This window comes from Dermacentor albipictus, chromosome 1 (genome assembly GCF_038994185.2).
Source record: "Dermacentor albipictus isolate Rhodes 1998 colony chromosome 1, USDA_Dalb.pri_finalv2, whole genome shotgun sequence".
NCBI lineage: Eukaryota > Metazoa > Arthropoda > Arachnida > Ixodida > Ixodidae > Dermacentor > Dermacentor albipictus.
This window is the reverse complement of record NC_091821.1, coordinates 114,624,257-114,634,291: the sequence shown is the minus strand read 5'-3', so window position 1 is coordinate 114,634,291 and position 10,035 is coordinate 114,624,257. Positions and strand designations below refer to the sequence as shown.

At 46.9% G+C, this 10,035-nt stretch overlaps 1 protein-coding gene across 1 annotated transcript; it reads right to left on the bottom strand.

Moving 5' to 3' along the window:
* Positions 1-5,303: 5,303 nt before the first annotated feature.
* Positions 5,304-7,098, bottom strand: LOC139055577 (neuropeptide-like protein 31). Its single transcript, XM_070533098.1, has 2 exons — positions 6,952-7,098; positions 5,304-5,728 (listed from the first exon to the last, which is right to left on the bottom strand). The coding sequence occupies exons 1-2, from the start codon at positions 7,000-7,002 to the stop codon at positions 5,486-5,488; spliced, it is 294 nt and encodes a 97-aa protein (XP_070389199.1). The 5' UTR covers positions 7,003-7,098; the 3' UTR covers positions 5,304-5,485.
* Positions 7,099-10,035: the final 2,937 nt, after the last annotated feature.

Below are 10,035 nucleotides of genomic sequence, written 5' to 3'. Positions count from 1 at the left end.
GCTTAGAGGGAACGTTAGTGCGGGTGCGCCAGCACCCATGCCGGTAGCGGAAGGGCAAGGCTGCCCTAGCTCGCTCCACTGCAGAGCCGACTGTATGAAGCGTGGAGGTGCGTACAAATGGTCTCCGCAGTGCATCAGCGCGTGAAATGTGAGTGGAGCGGACCGTAAGCGACGCCCAGCTAGAACTTTCTAGAAGGTATATATTTTTTTTTCCGTAAGGAGTAGCGTGGTTCCAGACGTGGTTTACATATCGTTCGTCAGATCATATACGGTGCTAATAAATTGGCAAGAACAGTTGACTAATTCGCACGATGACGCATTTGATTTCTGAACTTCCCGTGATCATTCGATCACCTGTCACACTGGGAGATCATGCAAAAGCGGATTATAATGGCGAATACTTTTTTGAATATTGCTAAAGGATGGATTACGGTGTCCAGGGGAGTATTTTCTAAATGTCCCCCTAGAGGACATGCCCATTTCGTCTGCTGCTGAAGTGCCGATTGACTGTGGACGCCTGTCTCCTTCTCACGCATACCACATGCGAGCCAATTAGAACCTCCTCTTCCCCCCAGGGATTCGATAACGGCGTTCATCATCGTTGTACCACTGAATTCTGCTGTGTAGCTACTCTCGCCGTATGTAGTCGCCAGAGTCAGCCACTCAGCGCTCCGTTTAGGATTGGCAAGTGTAAGTGTATGGGCAGAACGAGAGAGCGATTCTTGGTTGGGCGTGAAAGGTGGGGTTAAGTGCAGTGGAGTGGCAGGGTGGGGGGGGGGGGGGCTAAGGGGGTGGGGGGCAGTTGCGGTTGGGATAGCCTTCGCGGTTAAATTAGAGGCAAGGGTGTAGAGTGTGTTCATAATAGCAAACAACTTCGGCCCCTTAATCCGATATACTCGCTGTTCCGAACACCTTCATGCCAGTTAGCCTCTATGGGATAGCCACCTTTAGAGGATCTCCGGGTGATCGCCAATTGTGGAGTGACCCTGTGGTTCGGTTGTTAGCTCAGGCAACTGAAGCATCAACCTTAAAATGAAAAGTATTCGCGACTGCGGCAATGGGCAGACCCCAAGAGCACCACGAGACAAGCATAGTGGAAGAAAGATGCGCTCGCAGAGTGAAGGCGGCAAGTCAGACAGAGGAATTATAGCACATACTGCGGCCACTTTGCAGCATCGCTGAAGCGCTTCAAAAGGACCAGTCGAAAATGCCATCAGAAGAGCAGTTGGACAGATACTGTCCTAATCCAGATTCAATACAGCTTTATCGTAGGAGTGCGGAACTTGCACGCACTGCTCATGGGACATACCATACTAGTAGAGGTATTATACGCAGAATATGAGACATTTTTACGTTCTTGTCGCGCAAAGTAAGGGGAAAGAAGAGCTCTTTCATTCTGTTAGGAGGCGACTGATTTAGTCCGCACTGCAAACGTTTGTGGGGAAATTTCCGTGGACGCCATAATTCATTTATTGGCATGACCGAAAAAGGAGACATTGGCGTACAGATATGGGCGCCGGCTACTCCTTCTTTACAAACGAGTGGTACCGTTAAACATATAGTCTTTTACACTTAGGCGCATAGTTTGTAGGGAAGAACGAGTAAAAGAACAATTAATGAACGCACGACTACATTACAACGTAAGTCAGAAACAACACAGCGACTTTAAAACGAACCTCTCAATGACGAACAGTGCGAACAAAAATGAAAACGGGTAATATATTACATAGGGAACACGGCGACAGCACAAACAAGGAACCAATTTAGAAACGAAGCGCCATTTAAATCCGTTAGCAATGTCCAATTAACAATGCTGCTGTCCTCGAGAATTTTTGTTCTATGAATGCCGCGTTTTTTTTTTTGCGCACAAGACAAGGACACTTCTCTTCCTGAGAAGTGTCCAGTGTCCAAGGGAAAAATCCAGGTCCTTCCAGACGTCAGCTTGCCTCATGACGTCCAACAGGTGCTCGGCTTGGGATCCAAGTTCGCCGTTCAGAAGAGGAGGACAGTCCCGTAACTTCTGGCCCTTGTCAGACAGGTTGCCCGGCATGCTTCAGATGATGACTTTGTGCGGTGTGTGTCGGGCTGTGTGGACTCTTTACACCGGAGAGGAGTCCCTGGACCGAGGGTACCTGTAAAGCGAGCCTTGTCTTTCCTGAAGGATAATGATATGTACGTTTTACCGGCAGACGAAGAGGGACGTTTCGCGGTGCTATCTCATCGTCTTTTCAATGAGAAAGCTTTAGAAGCAGTACAAAACGCGTTTGCAGCACGCAGAAACCTGTCAATTTCAAAAATAAAAGAATCAGAGGCTAAAAAAACAATGTAGCAGGCTCAAATTAGATTGTGTTCTCAAAGGTATAGGAGCGAGTAATCGAGATTGGCTCAATGTGTTTTTCAGTGCTAAAACACATAAGGTTGACACTCCTTTCACAGCTATCATCTCTAAAAGGGGAACTTGGCAGAAGTCCATTGCCCTATTTCTGCAAGCATCGCTTAGTCTGTTCCGCAATGATGACCCTTTTCTCGTCAAAAACTCTGATGTTGGGCTCGACTACTTGAGGTCATCCTCACATGAAAACCTCGGGGAGTTTTCAGTTCACATCAACGGTCTGTTTTATTCCTTACCCCAGTCTTTCCTGCTCTCGTGTTTATAGAATAGCATCGATAGGTTTGGAAGGGTCGCCTTTATGAATAAGACGGGGGTGTCTTGTAGGAGTTTTTTGGGACTGCTTTTCAATTCTTTAAGCAAGTCTTGCCCAGAGCGCATGGCCGACAGCTTCTCTGAGCAGGTCCTTCGCCTCAGGAACGTAGGAACCCCACACATGTCCTCATTAGCATTGCTGAAGCCCTGTTCAAGCGCATGTCACCGCAAATAACTAATGCCACTAAGTCTTCCACTTTACAAAAAAGACGCAGTTATTCCGTGTATCCACGGCATATAGCATCGATTAAGAAGGATTGGCCAGCGGGCCAATGAAAAAGTGCTTTTTTCCGCTGCCTATAAATTGCAATCTTTGTGCAGATTGACCAGTGCTTGTGCCCCCAAAGAACCTGCGTGCAAAAAGAGACAACAGTCAAACTCCGTGTACTGTGCAGAATGAATAGCTTATAGTGTGCCTTTGAACTGTGTGTCCAACTATATTGGTCAGAGCGGGCGATGTGTTTATGGCAGGTTACGGGAGTATCGCTACAGTGTGATAGAGAAGAAAGGATTTTTTTGTGCCCACTGTAGAAAGTGCATGCGTAATCAGGCAGACGCCACAAATACGGTCACGTGTAAACCGGTATATAGTGCTTGCTCAATTGTCAGCAAAAATAGTAATCAGTTGACCCAAGAAATCACCAAAGCGGAATTGGTTGGCAGGTGTGGTGACACCTGTGTGTCAAAACCGTCTATCGCCCTTTCCACCAAGGAGCTATCCTTCTTGCGTAGAGATAGGAATATTCTCCGGGGTGCACGCACGCAATGTGTCATGGATTCTGCTATATATGTGGTGACTTTCTTCAAAATAAAACACGTTTAAGTCTGCGCTCGTGTGTCTCAGCGTCTTCCTTGTCCTGGACTTGTGCGCCAAAAAGCTGCATTCATGACCTACCAGCATGCCAATACAGTCACCTTAGTTTTGTTCAATGGTGTCAAAGTGCACTTTGCATGACCCTTGTTGACCACGGGCCCAAGAGAGAAAGCGAGAGAGAGAGAGAGGTGTATAAGGAAGGCAGAGATGTTAACAAAACATGAGCCTGTTTGGATAATGTTTTCTTTAAACTTTGTGGTGTACGATCTGATGAAGGCATTTTAGAAAAGGTGATATGTGTATTCGTCCGCAAGGCCGCAATTGCACTTTGGAATTTCAGAGCACCACATTCTGTGCAGAAAATGTTCCGTATAAGCAGTGTCAAGCCGTAATCCATGAATCAGGGTTTTAGGTCTTTACTTAAAGTAAGTGAAATTCTGTATTCAACAAGTGGATCAATACGAATGGATTGGAGCTCCTGGAATTTCGCTCTGATCATATCCTTCCACATGTTTTAGATGATGTCGCTTTCAGAATATAGCAGAGATTACTTCCTGATATGGGGAGGGACAACACCTTATATATCCGATGATCCTGTCTTGCTGGCGTGTCGGCCACTGTGTTGACTGGAATATACAATGCTGGCATCCACTAACAAAATACTGTACTTTGCGCTTGGTTGGCCTTTGTGAGCTCTTTGAGTGTTTCATAAGCTATAATTATGTTTAACATTTTCATATATGTGCCAATAAGCACTCCCATTGCATAAGTCCCTAATTTACAGTGAGCCACACGTTCTTTCATGGCATGCTTTAACGCAGAGTGGAAACGAATTAAATTTGTATAAATAACGGCCTTCTTAATTCAAAATTTCAAATATTGCTATTCCCATCTCATTACCTACTAAAGTATTATGACGCTTTCACCTTGGGTTTGCCGTCTCCAGATTTCGTCTAGAAACTCTGTCCCCGGAATGTCGGAGCCTATGTCCCACTGTACATATAGGCCAACTATGCAGTCAGTCTATGGTGCGTGTGGTCTGTTGTCGCTGTAGCAGGATGATCATGACATTTAAAGCAAATCAAAGAGCAGTGGCTACCATGGAAACATCTTGACGGGGAGGAACTCCCGGACATTCTTTCAAGAGTTTCAGTCGATGATTTTGCCGTCAAAACCAGCCTGTTGAAAGTGAACGTGCGCTGTGAAAATTAATTTTCTACAGCTTATTGATAGCTCCACTAATTTGCTTGGAATACATAACAAATTAAACCAGCGATTTCCTGCACATTTGCTTAATGAACAAACATATAAGTTCCTTCATCGTATTTCAGGACGACTGCACTTGTAGTTCTTCGCAACTCTTGTCAATTCCTTAACTTTTCATTTTGTTCATACGCTTTACCAGCGTTCACTTTCCTGTGTAGATTTTTGTTTTCTTTTTAAGTTTAAACAAAACAACGGCCTTGATGGACCAGTTGGTCCCAGATAATGATAACTTGTTTTCCAAAAGAACATAACAAATTGCACAAATCATCGTTATGAACTATGGGGTGTCTAGTCGGCCTCCTGTTCTATCCGCAACGCTCAAATAATCTGGAGAGAGAATTCAACTGTCGTTTTTCATCGTCTAGAGCCTTTCAGCATCAGCAGTTTTGCGAGGAGGACACATCATTGGGGATTCAATAATATTTATACTCGTATTGACATGGTTTCTGCTGGAAGGTACACGTTAGTTTGGGGTAGTTTTCGGTTAGGTTTAATAAGTAAGGTAAACGAAACAGCGACTTTGGTGGTGGAACCGGACCTTTATTTTTCACTGATGATCATGCGCATGAGATGCTCGTTTACACAGGAACGGTTTGAGTGCCAGCACACTACACCGGACGTCTTCACGAAGAGCGTGCGTCGCTGGCGGCAGCATTGAGAGCTTGAGACGACTCTCTGCTGGTGTATTCCAGTGTAGACGCTTATCCATGGTAGCCCTTGCCGAATCCGTAGCCACCGTATCCACCATAGCCACCGTATCCACCATAGCCGCCGTATCCACCATAGCCGCCGTATCTCCTGTATCCGCCTCCATAGCCTCCGTAGCCGAAGCCCCTGACTAGGCGGATGCCACCATAGCCTCCGCCGAAGCGTCTGTATCCTCCGTAGCCAAAGCCGCCGGCGGCAGCCAGAGCGAAGACGACGGCGAGGCAGACGAGGAAGAACTGCGAACAGAGTGCGATAAACTCGAGCACACTCTAGAGGGGGCTTTCACGAGCCCTGCTTTAAGTACAGCATTAAAATTTTGCTCCCGTTTGGAAGGTAATTCATTCCGACAAAATTTTTGTGGAGCTCAAGAAGAGAGACATCATGTTTGAACCATCTTCAAGTGAGGCACAATGCAGCGAAACGTAGTTCCTGGTTCTCGAACAGGCCGAAATTTAAGTGGCCAGCAACCAGTCCACTCAACGTAGCCTTCATGTTGCTTGCTTGGATAGCTCCACCTGGTTGGGGATCATCTCTGTATAAGAGGCCCTTTTTTCACGTTTTTTTATTGCTTATGTGTGATAATTACTTCCTCTTTGTCACTTTTCAGCATTAAACACAACTCTTGTTCTGTACAGTTTATTGCAACTAATTTAATTCTGTTTTACACTGGTGATGAGGGGATTATCATTTTTTTTTTCATAAGCACTTCTTGGTTGCCTCAGCCAATTCCCAGCACGAATCGAAAACGATGCCCTCCAAAGAAGCATGACTTGCCTCGCGGACAAGTTGCTCGCATGGTCGTATTTCTATGCAGTTGTGAACTCGTTCTTAATACACCAGCGCAAGACTACTGAGCAACAATAGCGGTAGGCCGAGGTTAGAGTTTAATAATAAAAACTGTCGCACAGAAATTCTAATTTTGCACAAAAGAGTAGATTTAACAACCTTTCAATAAAACAGAAAGCGCATGAGATAAAGTAGACAAAAAAAAAACGTTGTCAGGCTTGAGCAAAAGAAACTTGATCTCGCGAGAAACTTTGGCTAGGACTGGCAATGTCGACACTACCGCAATGAACTTTGCCATCTTGGCGCCCCTTTAGGAGCGATATCTAGTCATTTCTCAATAAAGGACATAGAAAACACAAGAGAACGCAAACTAAAAGCATCATGACACAACACCAATAACATCATGCACAGTTTAGGTAAATGGCCAGTAAGAAGCCAGAGTGGTCATTTATACCGCATGTGGAGTCCGTCCACATGTAGCGGCTAATCTGAGCACGGAATAACACCGAGGGTACCTTGAAAAAAAAAAGTGATGCATGCATCTTCAAGCGAGGCACAAAGTACAGGAACACCGGAGCGGCACGGAATCCGTGTCGCCTCAGTTTCTGTGGTTCATCTGTGTTTGCTTCTCGCAGAGGCCGAAAGTGAATTGGAGGGAAACTGGTCCACTCACCGTAACCTTCATGTTGCTTGCTTGGATAGCTGGGATGAGAGCAAATGTCATGACATGAACGGGGGTCTCCGCGGGTCGCTTTTATAGGGAAACCGCGGCTCACCGGGGACCGCCTTCCAAGTTAGAAGAGGAGAGGCGTGGCGCGGGGAAGAGGACAGCGAACTCTGACGATCCCGCTACCCTCTCCGACACCGCTCGGGCCCGCTTGCCTGCAGAAATGGAACGCACAGAGAAAGAAGAAAAAAAATTTCAAGGCCCCGCGATGCCGCAGTTCGGCCGCACATCGCGACTGCCGCACTCGATGGCAGCCCAAGGTCCCCCCGAGGAAGATATGGAACCACACGCGCAGGCTTACCAATCGTTTCCATCGCACATGTGCCCCTGTTCAGCGGCGGAGGACTTTCTCGGCATCCGTGCGCCGCGCACGCGTGTCGCCGAGCTTGCGTTTTTTTTTTGGCCGCTGTGACCATTGGCGATAATGAGCCGGGTCCGAGAAACTGACAGTGCCGGGAGAAGTGAGAAAAATGTGCTTGCAAAGCAAACTCGAGTGCGAGCGATCACAGAATGCGAACTTACTAGCCGACCGGCACCGGCAGCTGAGATAGAGATTTTCCCGACGGGCCTTGCAGGTGGCAATGCGACACACAACGCAAAAAGAAAAAAAAAAGGTTTGCCTAGTAGAGAGTTTTAGTATAGCGTAAAACCCTTGCGTTAACGTCAGCGTGCGACGCAACGCTAACGCAAAGAAAGACTGCACTGCGCGGCACAAGGTAGTGTTTTAGAATAGCGGAACGGAGAAAAGCGTTAACGTTAACGCAAACAAATACAGCGCCATCTAGATGTAAAGACACAAAGTACTGGAAGGCCAAATCCACACGAAATGTCGAGCTTATCCAATGCCGAATCCGCAAGTGTGTCCCTAAGTCAAGCTTATCGAAAGCCACAGTCGCTGCGTTAATTACGCATGTAGGTGTTTGGTTTGAGCGTTGTTCTGTCGAGAGTCGCGAAACATACCGATTGATCTTGGCATGCTGCGATCGAGTGTTCTGTGGGACCCATATTACGTGTCCTTCTTAAGTTGGGATGACATAGACACCCTCATGCTTCGGGAATGAGAGCAACCACGCAGGTTCTACGTGTCCTCAAGATCCACTCAACGTCGAAGCTATACCGGAGGGGACGTTTCGCCGGCAATTTCTCTTCCAGAAAGCGGATTTCCCACTTCTTTCCAATTTTTTGCAACGGACGCCCACCTTGACGTCCATCCGAATGGGTTCAAGGCGTTCACGAGGTTCATATCGTCGTCGTTGGTAAAACGCACATGCATTGTGACCACAGCACCGACCACACTACTGTGTTTTGCCGCGGAAAACATGACATGCATCGGCTCCACATGCGGCTTTACACCAAGCGAACGAGCGAAATACACTTGGGCGCCATCTCGAGGCGGATACAGCAAACACATTTAGCAAACCCATAGAGTTGTTCTACTAACTCTATGAGCAAACCCTCTCGTTAAGCCTACTGCGCCGCTAATCGAGAACGTATATCGTAAACAACGCCCATTTGTCACCTGTGCACCGCTGCCGAAGCATCATCACACAAATCTAAGGCGAACACGAGCATTAGTGGGGAAGGATAGAGCCTAGCAGTGCAGGCAGACGGCTCGATAGATCCGAAGCGGGCTGCTCTCACTTCGACTGGCGCCGCCATCTTGCCGTACGTAAGGCTCCCCTTGCGTGCGTTAGCGTTCAACGCTAAATCCTGAAAATAGCGTACGTACGCAAGAGCTCCAGTAGCGTTTACGTATAGCGCATGCGCAGTGTGGTGCACGCAACGCTAACGCTAACGCTAACTCTTTGCGTTTGCTGCTTTACGCTATACTAAAACTCTCTAGTGTATACACAATGACGCAAACGCGTAATGCGGTGCCCGATAGTTGTCGCCCTTTTAGCGTATAAAGGGAGAAAAAACGCATTCATGCATACAGCTGCGCGTACATTTTGCCGATAGGCGACGAAAAAAAATATCGTAAAAGAAGAAAGATTAGTGTATAGTCTGTCAGTAATCTAAGATAAGCCAGAGTTGTAACATGCGAGCTTAAGTATGCGAAGGGAAACAATTTTGCCAACCCATGCATTCTTGTGAGGCAAACTAAAAAAAAAAAACCGAAAATGCAGAAAGGTAGATAAGAGGAGTATAGAAAATTGAAGCGACATTTTTTTTTCTCGGGCGTTATTTATGCGTGGTTGCGCGGAAGCTACAAAAGGCAATTTGAACTGGACGCGGCGCACGCAGTAGCCCTTCCCGGCACGATATCAGCATCGTTAGATCCATCGGCGGTTTCTTGGCGCGCTGACCCAGATAGGCTCTCCACGCTTTGTGACATGCTCTGCATTCGATGAGCAGCCAGGGTGTCCGCCGGCATCTGAAGTGGGCGAGGGATGATTGCTAACGATACAATAGTGGAGGCTAGTTGGAAAGCCGTAACAGCATTTGCAAACAAGTATAGAAACGTGCGCAACTTGGACACGTAGTCATAAGAAATAAAGCTCCGTGGAACTGCATAAATTTACATCTTTCCTCCTTTGTACGTAAGCGAACAAATTTTTGTTTAAACCGGAAGGAGCATTTCTTTAACAGGAAAATCGAGAGCAGGAGGATGGCTGCAGATCGTAGCCCGACACGCGCACCACCATGCTCTTGAGTTTTCTCAATTTCCACTTGAAAGAAATGTGAAAGCGAAAGCTACGATACCATTCAACTATAACTGAAAGTATAACAAATAAGACACACAGCGAGGAAAACGGTGTATACTTGCCCAATGGCGGCCTGAAAGCATATCCCAGACAAATTTATTTGGGCAAAGCCGGTTCCATATTTTTCTAACGATTAGCGGCGTGCAATGTATTTTGGCGTTCGGTCGGCGGGTTGGCACTGGGAGCCCAAAGTAAAACCACAGATGGGGCAGTGAAGGGCGACGTATGCTGGGCCTCTTGTGAATTCAGACAGGCGCAGAGCAAAATTAGTTTTGGAGAAAGACTCAGGAACGTGGATAAAAATAAATGGGCGGCTAAAGTGCGC